This window comes from Thermobia domestica, chromosome 12 (assembly GCF_964235325.1).
Source record: "Thermobia domestica chromosome 12, izTheDome1.hap1.1, whole genome shotgun sequence".
Lineage (NCBI taxonomy): Eukaryota > Metazoa > Arthropoda > Insecta > Zygentoma > Lepismatidae > Thermobia > Thermobia domestica.
The window spans coordinates 228,311,441-228,328,011 of record NC_137465.1 but is presented as its reverse complement, the minus strand read 5'-3'; the positions used below and the strand labels follow the sequence as shown (position 1 = coordinate 228,328,011).

General features: G+C 36.6%; 1 protein-coding gene across 3 annotated transcripts in view; it reads left to right on the top strand.

Annotated features, from left to right (window-relative positions):
• LOC145667081 (nucleolar protein 14-like) overlaps nt 1–16,571 on the top strand; it is a 42,073-nt gene that overhangs the window by 1,190 nt on the left and 24,312 nt on the right. For all 3 annotated transcript variants that reach the window (XM_081734797.1, XM_081734798.1, XM_081734796.1), the window contains exons 2-6: nt 2,364–2,557; nt 3,178–3,327; nt 5,411–5,534; nt 6,988–7,292; nt 7,774–7,928. In XM_081734797.1, the coding sequence (XP_081590923.1) occupies nt 2,372–2,557; nt 3,178–3,327; nt 5,411–5,534; nt 6,988–7,292; nt 7,774–7,928 (920 nt within the window). In that variant the 5' untranslated portion in view covers nt 2,364–2,371. The remainder of the gene's footprint in view (nt 1–2,363; nt 2,558–3,177; nt 3,328–5,410; nt 5,535–6,987; nt 7,293–7,773; nt 7,929–16,571) is intronic.

The window sequence follows — 16,571 nt, the reverse complement described above, 5'->3', positions numbered from 1 at the left end:
GTTTGATTATTGAATCTTAATACTTAATTCACATAGTAATGCCGAGCGAGCCATAGTGAGAGAGGCCAGGTTGATTACTTTCTTTATTACGAGAGTGGCACCGTGGCTTAGTGGTAGAATGCTTACCTCTGGTGCGTAGGTTTCCTGGTTCTATCTCCAGCCAAGTAAGTTTGTGGTGGACAACATCGTACCACACCAGAAGTGAGTACTGTACTCATGCCTCCTCCGCAGTAGGTCAGTGGTAGAGCGTTCACCTCTGGTGCATGGGCTCCTTGGTTCGATCCCAGCTCGTACCAAATGAGCTTTGTGATATTCAAACACCGTGTGTTTGGGTTCTCTCGGGGTTCTCCCGTTTCCTCCAACTTTATTCATTCCACGATTTCATTCATTTCTCAACATTACCGTCTCCTTTAACCTAGCCGGCATAATTGTGGGACGTAAAACTTAAATATTTCATTTTATTTTTTTTTTTTTTGACTGAAAAAGAAGGGATGTTCCTCCGTGTTTTCCCACTTTCTTCGACCATTTTCTTGTATTATCATCACTACCGTCTCCCTTAGCCTCGGAGCACAATCGTTGAACGTTAAACTTAAAAAAAAATAGTGAGTACAATATCTCAAGATAGGTATATACACACACACACACATATATATATGTATATTTGGCGCGAGCTGAAATTGAACCAGGCACCTTATGCAGACGCATCAAAAGTAACAGCTGTAGCAGCAATCCACCGCGGCTCTATGTAGAAATATATTTCTTCTTTAACTTCAACTACACATCTAATAGAAGGATGTCCTGTCCGTTCAGCGTTCGAAATAGTAGGTGGTTAGTATGGAATAATTGTAGTAACACTTGGAGCAGTAAGCAGTTTAAGTTTATGAAAATAACTAATTCTTGACTGATAGAACATATGCAAATAGATGAATACTATAGTTATATTGATAATTAATTACCATAATTGCTCACGTAATTTGCGGAGTTTTAAAATCTGTTTTGGTCCCTGAAAGAATTGGGTGCGTAAATATGCAGGTTCTCATATATATATATATATATATATATATATATATATATATATATATATATATATATTGTAACCGACCAGTTATAAACCTTTTATTTGTGTTATACTTTGGTTTCAGATTTAATTCTTAAAGATGAACAAAACAAGGAAAAGATTCCTTTACATAAATTCAGATCAAAAATATATGTAATTTGTGTGCGAATTCGTTTTATGTGCTGAAGACAGTAGTTTGACTTACATAATGAACTTCCTCATTATATAAATCTTGCGTTGACAGATTTCTTCGTCTGAACCAAATTCCGATTTGTACATGAACCCGAATTTCTGGGTCATGGCGTGGTTCTTCGTCACTTTGGGTAACAACCTCAGCAAAAGAAATAGTATAATCTCACGATATTTCCGGGATAGGGAAGTGTGACCCGACATTATATCGTTGACAGTCTCGATGTAACTTGGATATTGGAAACACATTTTGTCTTCAGACTCCAAACATCATAGTCTTCATCAGATAAGGTTTGGAAGAGTTACTGTTTTGTCAATCAAAAAAAAAAAAAAAAAATTAAGAACTTGTGCTGAGATTGGACCTCGAGTGACAGTCGTGGGACGATATCTTTAACAAGAAACTCAGGTATGTGCTTAAGAACTCTGTCAACTGCCAAGAATGTCTCAACGCATAAACCGATTCACAACACCACATAACTAATCTGAAATATTAAATCAATCTTTTATTCACGCCTAGAATTTCCTAGTTTAATTAATATGTATATCTTTTCTATCAGGAGTATAGGAGTGAGTTGGTTATGTTTAAGATACTAAACCTCTCGCAATGTACCCCAATTAGGATAAACCTTAAGCATAACCAAAATATATATATAATATCTCTTAATCAATAATTCTATGATGCTTTCTGTTATCACAATAAAATGTATCCCATTTGTATACTTGTTTCCGCGCGTGAATTACTAAAGTACATTTTGCAATTCAATCAGTGCATACTCCCAGTACCCTTTCTGTCATCCTAATTTACTGCTGATATGCTACACCGGTCAAATTTGAAAATTGCCCATAGATAAACCAATAGACAGGTGCCATATTTAAGGAAGGAAATTTCATACTATACTGAAAAAACTGCGTGGAATACAGGGAGAGAAAATAAAGTTCCAAATTATCCTTTAGAAAATAGAATCCCCAAAATACATGAGTAAATATGGTAAGTGAAATAGCTTTATACTATACCCAAAATGTACTAGAAGAAGAAAGTTCTGCGGTATTCTGTCTCTTCTAGGAACAAGAATGTTAATATTGTTAAATATATATCTCTATTTATCTTTATTTGCAGGTCACAAAATGGCTAAAATAAAGAATAGAAATAAGAAAGGATTATCAGATGCTGTAAATAAGAAGACTCCTGGCGGGAAAAAATTAAACCCTTTCGAAGTCCATTTTAATCGCCAAAAACATGATATTTTAGGAAGAAAATCGAAGCATGATAAAGGTTTGCCAGGCACAGCAAGAGCGAAAGCAATTAAGAAGGTTAGATTAATGAATTTCTTATTTGATCAATTATATAAATTATATCATTTAATAATCAGAATAATTAGCTGCGTTCAGCCATAAATTTCAATTTCGAGCAGGGTTCGAGTCAACGGGAAGAGCCTCGTCAAGAAATTTCTCCGGCTTATCGAAAAAGAATTTCTTCCTTGGCAGGGAATATTTCCCTCATTTTATATAACTCTCTTACATATGTTACCTCACTGTGAAAAAGAAAGGTAGAAAGCTCTGTAAAAGTCCCCCTAAGAGAGCCCTCCTCTCGTTTAAAAAAAAAAAAAAAAAAAAAAAAAAAAGATTCGAGCCCTGGTTTTGAGTAATTATAAAATCACAATATTTGTAGACGGGATTCTTCACACTATGAGACGGATAACATAAAAGTAGACTTAGTGCTCATCTATCCCTGTTGTTTCCAGTCATTCACTTGTTTTTGCTGGCATTAAGCTCTAGTATTCTTATAACTTTAAAGTGTATTTCTTTTTCTTTATTTGATTATAGTAATATTTCCAACTACTGCACTTTTCTATTTGACCTCGCATGACGTTAAATTGCAATTGCTTCTACTGGATCAGATCGCACTAATTTGCGTCAGTTTATTTTTACAGAGAAAGGCAACACTTCTACAAGAGTACCGGATTCTCAACAAGTCAAATAAGTTTCTAGACAGGAGAATTGGTGAGAAGGACACCGCAATGACAGCAGAAGACAAAGTTATGGCTAGGTTTACTGCTGAACGGATGAAAGCTCATGCTAAGGTAAAGTTGTGTGGTGTTGTATTTTATTAATGCATGTGGTTTCTTTGTTATTCTAATATATATGTAATTTCCTTAAAATAATGAAAAAAATAAATAATTGTTGGTAACCACAGTATTTCTGACTCTCACAGTATAATCGATATTAATTAAAGACTCAGTAATTTATCTTGGGAGAAAAGGGGAAATCCAGACTATAACGAGTGTACAGTCCAAAAAAAAAAAAAAAAAAAAAGAGCATGTAAGATTATTGTAAAACTACGCCTAACAGCGCAGGGAATCAACATAACGTCTAAGTGGCACGAATCACGCCAGCAGAAACCTCGGCGTCCTGCTCTACACATTTATTTTGGAGCAAAAGACTTGGTCGTTTCACGATAAACTTACCTGCTCATGTTCCAGGTTTTTTTGCTGCAGACTGTACAACGACTCGTTTACTCCGAGAGGCACGGTGACTCAGTGGTAGAGCGCTTACTTCTGGTGCATGGGGTTCCCGTACAAGTGAGTTTGTGTTGGACAACGTATCCGTGGGTTTTCTTGGGGTACTCCCGTTTCCTCCCACTTCCTTATTCCACCAATTTTTTCATCACCATTCATTTGCTTTAATCATCGTCTCCCATAGCATAAAGGGGATAATCGTAGGACGTTAAACTTAAAGATTTAATTTCGTTTCGTTTACTCCGATTTTGCTAATCACGGAATATCGAGAAAGTCAGCTCATTGTCACTCTATTTTTGTGAGTGCTACTTTTTTTTTTTTTTAATCTTATGGCAGATATGCATGAAATAAACTCCTTCGTGGCTGTGCAGTTAGTATACGCGCCTTCGACGCGGGAGGCCTGAGTTCGATTCCAGACGGAAGCTAATGTTCGGATCCAATGTTAAGCTATAGGTCCATGTCTTATATAACCTTACTGCTGAAAGGGACGTTCAACCCAATTTAAATTATGCACGAGATATATGTGTTAATACGAAATCTCTTACAAACTGTTAACCTTTTATTTTCCCAATAAGAATGAATTCTTTTCAGATTATCTGATAATCATTAACTTTTTTCACATTCATATCCCAAAAGAGGTTTGAAAAACGCTAATATATATGAAAAGGAAACATTCGCAGTAACGTAGTTGGTAAGGCATCTGGCTGCCAACTAGATTTGATCCCCGGTGAGAGAGGGATTTTTGTCTGTTCTACCGTCGTTCTAATGCTGCTCTAAAGATCATTCAGCCTTTAAATTGGATACCTGGGTCAATCGGCAGAAATAAATGAGCAAAACGTTATTATAGTGACTACGTCACCTCCGTAAGTGCCGAAGTAAAAAAAATGTAGAGCCTCTGCCTTCAGACAGCCCGTGGGCCTTCATATAGCCTGTCCTGAAAGAGAGATGACATTTGTATTATGTTTTGTCAAAAGGGAAATTTACCAAATTAACTTACGGTATAACTTTTTGGAAGGCGTCAGATGCATTTTAGGTTATTATTATTATTATTATTATTATTATTATTATTATTATTATTATTATTATTATTATTATTATTATAAAAATGAGATTTATATTTGAAACGTTAACAACACTGTGAATTTTTGGAAAAGTTCCGCGAAGACCTACATTTAAGTATACATCCCAGCATTTACTTGCTTGCACTGATGGCCTACGTGAATTCAAACCTGAGGTCGAGCTTCGTCGCAGCTAAGCGTTTAGCGTGGATTTTATCAAAAGGCTTTATATAAAAATAAATCTTGAGGTGTTTAGCTCCTTGAGTTAACATCTCTTGACACAATTTGCATGTGTGACGTTGAGTTTTTAGAATTTGGTGTTACACAATTTCGTTTATGGAGACTAGAAATCATTACACTTCTGTATAAAGAAGGAATATTTGTTACACAAATGTGTGATTTTAACGTTTAACGAACTATTTACTCACATGATACATAAAAATAATATATTAAAAATTTTAGGACAAATTTTCAAACTAACACATGATTTTTTTAAAAAAATAATAATAAAATTATGAATTGCTTTATGACAGTACTAAATTCTATAGAAATATAGTTATAATAAAGATAATAATAATTTTTCTTTCCAGAAATCAATCTTTAATTTAGCTGATGATGAAATTTTAACCCACCGTGGTCAGACCCTAAGCGAAATTGAGAAATTTGATGATCCTCGAAGCGATGATGATGATGATGATAGGGATAAGCTCGATGGTAAGTTTCTTTTGATCGTATTGTGTTATGTTTAAGACATAAGCATCCAAATTCAAAACAAGTGAGAATATATCATTATTGTTTAAAAGATTTTCCAGGTATACGCTTAGTATACACGTTAACCGACAGGATCTATTTCCTTATCCATTTGTATTTAGTTGTGTTTGTTCTTTTATAAGTAATTTCTTTAAGCGCATGCTTTTAAAAATTAATGTAAACACTTCATTTCTCTAATAGGCATTTTACATGTAAAAAAAATGAACTGATAGACAGGAACTCGTGTCTTGTTTGCCGAGGGTTACTTAACCATTACCAACTACCAGCGATACTTTAAGAAATTTTACTTTGGCGTTTTCTTTTTTTTTCCTTAAATCTCTACTGACCAGCTGTTTGTTGGCAGTTTATAGAAGTAACTCGGTATAGTGTGTACATTAAGTGATTGAAGCGAAGCTCCTATTTTTTCAATTTATGTTCCGTTCAGCGTTTACAACTGGAGAAACAAACGTTGATGATGTTCAAATTTTATACAGTATTAGTGGACTAATATTCCAGTTCTCGTTTATATGTGTTTTTCAAATGAACGTAAGTACCAATAGAAAACGTTTCATTTCGCCTTCCGTCTTCCTCTCCATATCCGATGAAGCTTTTTAGCAAAGGAGTTTTTAGTGTACATTTCTTTAAATGTGTGTGTGACCATGTTCATACTATTTTGTGAAAGTAATTCATTTTCTGTTGGGGTTTCTTTGTTCCAATCAGGGATACGGGATACGAGCGATACGATACGCTCCAAATCTCGAACATCCCCAGAATTTTTGAGGGGTAAGCACACACACAACAAGAAAGAGGAAAAACAAGATTTCATTTTGCTCGGTTTTTATATGTAAATTTTCTAATTGTTCCGATATGATGCAGCACTGAGTAAAAGGATTACGTAAAAACTTACTTCAGGGTTCCCACCATCCTGGAAAACCTGAGGAACATCGAAAAGTCAGGGAGTTCAGCTTATTCCTAAAAAGTCCGAGGAAAGTCACATAATTTTATTAAAAACTGAAAATTTTAAGTAAGGACTCTATATGTTTTCAGTATATTTCCTATTATTCAGTAGATCCAGTTGCTTCAAGTGGATAACCTATATGTAAGGAACTCAAGGTTTCCGCCATTTTATCAGTATATAGCTTTCACTATTAATGAATTTGAAGCAACTCCATAATATAATGTGTTCTTCAGCTTAAGTTTTTACTCTTTTACGGATGAAGACGGAGGTTGTCCGTTCCAGCAGTTTAGTCTACTGAAAAATAAGACACTAGATAACATTTTAACATTTCAGTTGAGCATCTAATAATCTCTTTAGTATGTTCTCTTCAGTTGTAATAATCTTTTGAATTATTCTTCAGTATGTTCTTTGTGTCCTTACTGTATTTGCTGTTGACCGTTTTTCTTTCCTTTGTTTCAGCGGGATTTGTGGAAGATGCTCATTTCGGTGGTTTTATGAGGAAGAAAGAGGACGGCGACGGTCCATCAAAAAGTAGAAAAGATATGATAGCAGAGCTGATCGCAGAATCTAAGAAAAGAAAAGCAGAGAAGCAACGGGATCAAGAAAAGACTTTGGAATTGACTGAAAAACTCGATACAGAGTGGAAAGACTTATTGCCTATCGTGGCTGCGTCGAAGAAAACGCCTCAGGAAGAAACTGTCAAAGAAAAAGCTGACTCGTATGATATTGTAATGAGACAGCTAAAATTTGAAGCCAGAGGGAAGGTAAATAAATTTTGCTACAATTTTTAATGGGCGTACTCCTAGTAGCCTTTATGCTTAAAACTATTGTCCGTACTGTATACAAGAATTTACATACGCAAATAATAAGTAAATGAATAAGATTAGAGCATGTAATTTGAAAGTATCTAGCTGGCGATCTAATGAAAACAACAGAATTTCAGTTAGTACAGACATTTCAGCACGATTCACGTATAGATAAATCTTATGTTCAATGACAAACTATTTCATAATGGTGTCTACATGATATTTTTGTTTATATTTAAATTATTTGTTTATATTATAACGTATACATTTCTGATTATTTACTTAGTTTTGTAATATCTTAATTGACATTAATAGGTGTAATAATTTTATTCTGTCAATGACAATCGAGTAAAATACAAATTTTTAACATGTTCAATTTGCGTTTGTAAATACAATACTGCTTTTATTATTTTCCATTCTAATTTTCTGTTGTTTTCAGCCGACCGACAGGCTGAAGACGGAAGAAGAACTAGCCAAAGAAGAAAAAGAACGATTAGAACAGTTGGAAGAAGAAAGACGAAAGAGAATGAAAGGTTTCATTGACGATGCTCCAAGCGAAATGAAACACAGAAGTGCTGATGATCTTGATGATGGGTAAGCAGCAATAAACACCTCACTGCGATTTTGTTTTAATTCGCGGAAAATTGTTAACACTCACTAGTGCTTTCTTCAGAGAGTTATAAAAAATAAGGAAAAATGCTTCTTATATAAAGAATTTTTAGGGCTCATATTGGGATACACTTATTTGTGGAATGGGTGGAAAGGAAGGGTAAAGAGACGCAAGAAGTGCTTTACCTGAACTTATGTCTTTAATCTATTTTTATAAAAATGAAAGTAACTATTTTGTAACTTAATAACTCTTGAACCACCCGACCAATATCGGATCAAATTTTCAACATGGATGAGGTTCGGACCTAAGATGGTTTTTATAATTTCAATTTTACGATGCAATTTAAGGAAGAGGGAGGGGGCAATATATAAAAATGATCGAAAGTCGCCAATACTAGTGTCTCATCCATAGTTTTCGAGGTCGCTGAGATGAACAGTGACACTTCAGATGCCGTTAAAACCCAATCCCCATTAATACTCCTAAAGAAGGAGGAGACTTGTAAAAAAAAAAATTGAAAATGACTAGAGATGCAAGGGCTCGGAAAAAAACCGGCTTTTTTGGAAAAAAACTCGGTTTTTTCTGCTTTGCTTTTTTGCTTCGGAAATTTTGGGCTTTTTTCAAAATACTGCTTTAAATTGATAAAACAGACTTTGTATCGCTTCTCTATAACACAAAAAATCATTTAATTAGTGGTTGATGCTGATAATAATATAAAACATCGAAAATAAACTATGAATTTTGAAAAAATATTTCAAACAATTTTTCTTCAACATATTTACATTATGAATTCCACAGGATTAACCAATGTATATAATAAGAATTTTTTAACCTCCTATATACAAAAGTAAGCAGAGTTGGCAAGAACCGTGGTTGTTTTTGAAAATGCCAAAAACCCGTTTTTTTGGGGGATGTTTAAACCAGGCTTTTTTGGTTTAAACCAGGCTTTTTTGACTTAGATTTTTTGCTTTATGTATTTATATTACATATTCACAGAAATAGCCTAAGTTTTTTCGCCTTTATATTATGCAACAGCGGGGTTATGCCGGAGGAACTCCCATAAGCTTAAAGAAGTGCGGTCAGTAAATTTCTTAAGTTGAGAATCTCCCGCCCTAGCCATTGGGAAAATCCCGTCATTACTTGAAATGTAAGACAATAACGGGAAAATCCTGTTATTGCTTTGCATGTAAAATTTAAAGGTCAACGTACCATGATCAGTACGCTAAAACTGAGGTATTAAATTACAAATTTAGTACCGGTACGTAGATATCATTGAAAGTCCAATCCAAGCTAATGTTGGAAGCTACGTAGGCAATCGGTAAATTTTGCCAATTTCTATCAATATATTTAAGCAATATTGGCTTCTTTATAAAACAACACGCATTTAGGCATGTAGAAATATACAATTTGGTTTGTTTCGTATATTTAGGCTTAACATTCTTACGAAATACCGAGGTTATCAAGGAGAAGACTTTCGCTTAAACTGACATCCGAACCGCTACTTGGGTTACGCATGAAAGAAGGATTGTGGTTCGACCGAGAATTGAACATGGGACACCTTGATTAAAAGGTGAAAGGGAAATAAAACTATTGCAGGTAGTTTGATATCTGCAAACGTCACCATGAAGTTCACACGATTCGCATTTTTCATTCTTTTTATTTTTGTGGTTTAAACCAGTTATTAAAAAAAAAAGTTGGTGTAAACCAGCCAACCCTAAAAGTAAACACTTCTTTTTAAAGAATACACAAATAACTAGCAAAATAGTATGTAGTATTTTTACTTCAAAATATTCCATATAATTCTTTTTGAAACAAAATAAAATTAAAATGAAACATAAGAGAAATACTTAGATTTATATGATACACTTAAAGGCTGCACATCTAGAGCTTTTGGTTCTGTATATTCTTGAAATTCTACAGTTAAGTTTTATAGAACCACCATCACAGTTTACCCAATCCTCAAGTTTTCTGAATTTTTAACAAGAGGGATTCAACATATCATTACGGAATCCCCCCCCCCCCAAAAAAAAAGACTACGGAATATATTTAAGTTAAGCTAAATACAACTGCACAACAAACATGACTGAGTGATTAGCTTTTGCGCTTCTATCGGGAAGTCCGGGATTCAACCAGCATTCGACCATTCTGACAAAGCTTTTCTTCATTCCATCTGTGAATGTAGAAATAGTGCGTGTACTGTGAGTTGGGCGACTTCCTTTTTTATTGTTTTTAAATCGTTATTATTACTAATTACCAGCAGTGACGGTTTTGCGAAGGTTAGGGGGGCGGTCTTTCGGACTGAAGCCCGTTCCCCAAAGTTACGGAATGTCTGCAACAAACGAAATATCTATTATTTATGCCTTTACTCATAAACTTTAAGCTCCCGTCAAATAAAAATTACGAATGTTTAAAAAAACTAAACATTAGTAAGAAATCCTTCCCAAAATACTTTTCTAAATCCGCCACTGATTCTCAATATAAAATGATTTTTAAAGTTGTATCCGGAAGATTATTGCTAAACATAAACGAAACGAAATATTAGTTATGCCTGTACTCATAAACTTCAAGCACTTCCCAAATAAAATTAGGACTTTTTAGGAAACGAAACAATCAGAAAAAACCCTCCTAAAGTACTTTTCTAAATCCGCTACTGATTATTTGTATAAATTGGTATTCAAGGTTGTGTCCGGAAAATTATTGCTAAATCACTTCACAGCTACAGTATAAGAGAAATGTGGAAGTACGGTTTGACGGATATATTGAAAAACGTACGCTTTGACGGATAAATAGAAAAACGGGCAAGTTTAACTTTTGCGCTAGAAGCTAGAGTACTAAAAGCTCTTAGAAATGAAACACGGATGACAAACTAGAGAAGAAAAAAGATGTCGATAACTCAAAAGTTAAAATAAAGTTAAATAGCCTCTAAAATTACCCTCAAATACTACATTCTTCATGTTAGCTTTAATTCGTAAAACATGTGCTCCATCCATCTTGATGGTGAATTTCAGAGCGAAATATCACATTCAGGTCATGGAATTTTTATCTAACTATAGAATATACTATAAGAAAGCTATTTAGATAGAAAAATCATGAAGTTGAAAAAAGCCAAAATTTCCAAAATTCTCGTTTTTTTCCCAAAAAAGCCGGCTTTTTATGTGAAAAAAACCATCGATTCAAAAAAGCCGGCTTTTTTGCATCTCTAAAAATGACTGATATTAGTGTCGAATTCATAGTTTTTGGGATTCTTAAGTTGATTGATGTCAGTTTTGGTGTCTTTTATGTCCAAATGAAACTATTCTCCCCGTGCGAAGAACGGGCATTCTACTAGTAATAATAAATTAATAATTGTGTCTGTCTTCTGTTATCGGCTTTCCAGATAGAAAATAGCCACCTAAAGCCACCAAATTTGGCACATAAATAGATCTACATCAACTCTAATCGCCTACGAAGTCGTTTTCGAAAAATGAAATGAAATCTTTGAGTTTTATGTCCCACGGTTAGGCTAAACGAGACGGTGAAGATGAGAAATGAATGAAATGGTGGAATGAAGAAAGTGGGAGGAAATAAGAGAACCCCGAGAAAACTCACGAGCACGGTGTTTATCGACCACAAAGTCCATACGGCGCGAGCTAGAATCGAACCAGGGACCCCAAGCACCGGAGGTGAACGCTCTACCATTGAGCCACCGAAGCCGTTTTCGAATTTTTAGATCTGAAGGAATCTGAAAAGCCGAACGTTGTTATTTCTATGAACGCCTCCTCTATCTGCAACCCACATTGCATCTGCATTATGCGTGATTGCATAACACCGAGAATAAATACCTGCCCAATGAAATAGTTGTGGAGAAATTCTTTAAGTAGAAATTGAATATTTATTAAATATGAATTATTTGTGGAGAAATTAAGAAATTATTTATTTTTCCTCTCTCATTATCCAGATTTTGTATTAAGACTGGGAGAAATGGATGCTTACAGCTGGTTTAAAAATAAAATCAATTAATTAGATATCTTAAAAAGTCCCCTAAGTAAGCACGACTTCTTCGTCTATTTCACACCCGACTGTAGAAATATCTCTTTGGTGTGTGGGTGTTCGACGAATTCAAATTAAACAATAGGAAAGTAATAATATTAATAATTTGAAGAACTTATAAAAATCCTTTCCACGCTAGGGACATTACATTAGTAGTAATGCATTTTTCCTTTTCCTTAAATTGTATGTGTGCATGTGGGAGTTCTCTTCGTGTACACGAACATCATAAGTCTTTCATTATTTCCACAACCCAACAGCAGGCGTATGTATACGTATAATCGGATGTAAGTGCAAGTTTAGACTAGCCCAAGAGGCAGGGTGATAAGTGGGTTATTTAATATGGAAGTCGTCATTCCGTCAGTGCTCAGCAACGTCAGAAACTAGAATGGTTACTCTATGAGTTCGAACTCGGGCAAAGCGCTGGGGCAGCAACCCAAAACATTTGTCATGCGAAAGGGGAAGGTGCAGTGAATCACAGTACAGCAACTCGTTGATTCCAGAAATTTTCTGCAGATTGTAAAAGTATTGGAGAGCAACCAAGGTCCGGCCGCCCCAGTGTAACAGATTCTGAGATCATACGACACGCTATTGAGAAAAAACCATCCACCAGCACATGACGATTATCATACCAGCTCAGCGTGTTCCAGTACACTATAGTGCGTCACCTTCACGAACTGGGGAAAACAACCAGGAGCTGCTGCATTATCCAACATGAGTTGACCCCAGCTCAGGCCCAGAGGAGCCGACAACCGCTGCAAAATGCGCGTGAACTGCGTTTCCTAAAATGAATTCTTACGTGCGACGAAAAGTAATGTTTCTCCAAAATTCGAATGTGCAAAAACAGTGGTTGAGCAAGGACCACTTTCTGAACCGGTCGTCAAACAGGACCGTTTTGAGCATGCTCTGTGTGTGATGGAAGTACGAGTGGGTAAGTCTCTTCGAGTTCGCGAGACTACACTTGGCACAAAAACAGAAAAAAAAGCAGAACGTGATGAATTCTAACTGATGCCACACTTGGTGTATAGTTCTGATCTTGTTCCTTCGGATTACTACCTGTTTCTGTCCGTAGCATACTTCCTGAAATCACGATGCTTCACCAACCAGCAGCAGTAGAAACAGCAGCGTCTGTTTTTTGTCTCTCAAGAGCAATGCGTTGGTGGTATCGAGTTGGAATCGAGGAAAGTGACTATAGACAGTCGAATATGAGCAGGCTATACTTGAATGTTAACCTGCTTTCGTTATACTATAATAAATACAGATATGTTGTAAATGAAATATTTGAGTTTTACGTCCCACGGTTATGCCGGTTAGGCTAAAGAAGAAGGTGATGATGAATAATGAATGAAATGGTGGAATGAAGAAAGTGGGAAAAAACGGGAGAACCCCGAGAAAACCCACGCACAGCGGTGTTTGTCCACCACATAGTTCACTTTGCGGGGGCTGGGATTGAACCCGGAACCTAAGCACCAGAGGTGAACGCTCTACCACTGAGCCACCGCGGCCCCCTACAGATATGTTGTGTACCAGAATATTTCCAGATTTATGATTCACGTAACTATGGAGTAATATATACTCGTGTATTCCAGTTGAATGTTGGGAATTACATCTATTTTTTAACCGACTTCCATTTGAAACTATAATTTTGTATTAGGCATTAATTTGTTTGACTAGGTAGAGACTTTAAAAGGTTTATAAGTAATAGGGATAACACTTAGTCAATCTTATGTATGTAGATATAATATGAAGTAAGTGTTTGAGTTGAGTTGAGTTGATTTTATTGTTTAACGTCCCGTTCAGCAGCGAGGCTATATGAGACGTGGACCTACTGATTAACGTGGCATCCGAACCACATGAGCTCCCGCCGGGAATCGAAGATGTAAGTGTTTGAGTAAGAAGAGTTATTCAGTCTTTGTCTTATAACAAAGTAAATTATCTTATTGTACTCGGAGCAAAATGCGAATTGACATTTAAAGGGCTACCCTGCTCCAACATTGCTACTATTACCCTAAGGCATCCGCTATAGCTATCCTCTCTAAGATAGAGTAGTAATAGAGGACCCCTAATCGATATACTAACGATGTGACAAGATGTTAATTTCGTTGGTTGGATTGGAATTTAGGGTCCCTTTTAGCAGCAAGGTTGTATGAAACGTTGGACTACAGTTTAACGTGGAATCCGAACCACGACCCCGAATCTTCCTCGCTGAAAGCGCATATGCTAACCACGAAGTCACGAAAGAACTCCGATGTTGCAAGAGGGTAACACGTACACCTCTGGATGTTAAATCGTTTCTTATTTGCTCCGAGTATAGAATAGGTGAATTATTGTTCGCTTTTAGCGCTTCTTTTATTATTTTTGTTCCTTTTGCTCTTTTTTCTTATTATTTTTTGTTTTTAGCGCTTTTTTGATGCTGGTTATTATATTTCTTTTTTTTTTTTTTTTTAAAAAACTTTTATATTTAAAATAATTGTGCTACCGAGGTTGTTTCCGATCTATGATGAAATTACATACCTTGTGCCACACCACCAAACGGAAAGAGAAGGAAGCTGCTAGTAGTGTGGGCATCTTGGACAACTGTGCGTGACAGGTGTGGTAAGTGCATATCGGGACAAATGCTACCGAAAATAAGTGCTTATTGGGAGGACTACACAACTGCCCTTTCCGACGTGAACTACAGTTATAATGCCATTATCGAAAAAATGAAATCTTTGAGTTTTACGTCCCACGGTTATGCCGGTTAGGCTAAAGGAGACGGTGATGATGAGTAATGAATAAAATGGTGGAATGAAGAAAGTGGGAGGAAACGGGAGAACCCCGAGAAAACCCACGCACACGATGTTTGTCCACCACAAAGTTCACTTGGCGGGGGCTGGGATCGAACCCGGGACCCCAAGCACCAAAGGTAAACGCTCTACCACTGAGCCACCGCGGCCCCTAATGCCATTATCGAACCGTGCAAGGAGCGTGAATTCATTGTGTTCAAAAATGGCATATCACGGATGTTGAAAGGGGCAGGTAAGTCGAGGCGTGGATGATTCCTGTGGGGCAGAAACAAGCCAACCCCCGACCTGTCACTAGCCGCGCACGAGCTAGAATTCGGGAGGTCGAGGCTCTGGTCATCACTTGGAAGAATCCACCCACACAGAGGAGTATCGTGAACCGGCTACAGACATTACTGAAGACAGAGCATACCATCATTTACCGCGATTTGAGGTTGATAAAGCGACGGAAGGAACGTGTTCATAAGCTCTTGCCAAAACACATCCAGGAACGTTGCACCAACTGTCGAAGGCTGTGAGCGGTACCTGGCCGGTGAAAAGTAGAAGTTTGTTGTAATACTGGACGAGGCATATTATGTTTATCTGGATGACTGTCACTAGCCAGGTTTTTTGTAATTGATCGATCGACAGGTACGAGGGACTTTCAAAGATAGTTCACTGGAAACAAGGAAAGTTTTGTCACAGGTTTCATGATCATTGCTGGATACTCGTACCAGTCCAAGATGACCATACATCGTGTAGCCAAAAATACGAAGGTGAATTGGGAATATTATCAAGCTAACGTCCTAACATCCGTTTACCGCCATTCATTTCCCGTCTCTACGGGAGAGACAAGAATCGTGTTTGGGTGCATCAAGTCAAGGTGTCAAGTCAAGGTGTCAAGTCACACATTTCATTCAACCCGCCTCTCCCCCAACAAATGACAGCAGAAACTGTAATTCGTGCCATTCCATTCATAGACACTCTAGTGAAGTCCCCTGATGCGTCACCGATGGACTTTTGTGCCTTCGGCCTCCTGAAACAAACCTTGTCTCACGGGAGACCCCGCACCGTTGAAGGGCTGTCAGGAGGAGCGATTGCAACTTGGCATGACTGCACCATGTGCTAGTTTCCTACAGTGGAAACTTTGCTGCCGGGCAAGTACCCAGATCGAAGGGTACCAAATAGAATACTCTCGATGGTGGTGACATGGTTTCTCTTAAGGTAAATACAGTTTGACATCGCAACCATATATCGGAAACAATCTCTGTATTTCTTAGAGAAATACAGGCAAGACCCAATTCAGTTCTATTTCTTTGTTACGAACTGTGCTACGAAAATATTTTTCGATTATTGGTGCCAAAAATTCCGAAGAAAGCGTAAGAAACAAATTACTTGCAAGAAAACGGGGAAAAAAAGAGATAACAGAATAAAGGACACGTCTTAAGTAGACTTTACGCTTTCTCCTAACTCTTCATCAGATAGGAAAGGAGAAAAAAGTAAGAAGCTATAACAATCTTAATAATAAATTGCAAACATTTTAATCTGTCACGTTGATCCTAATAAAATTGCAGTAATATATGTCGGCACCTGTGCTATCGGATGTTTAACTGTGTATGTAATTTACTGATTTGAAACTACCAATATTATAGAAAAGAGTGAGATTTGTAAAACACGCGCAACGTTACCATGATTATTTCATTTTTCACTTTTTTAGTTTATCATTCTACGATTATGCTTCGAAGCTAAGGGAGAGGAAGACGATGATAATGAACGAAACGTGGAGTAAAGAAAGTGCAAGGAAACAGGAGACTCCGAGAAAACCCACACATACAGTGTTTG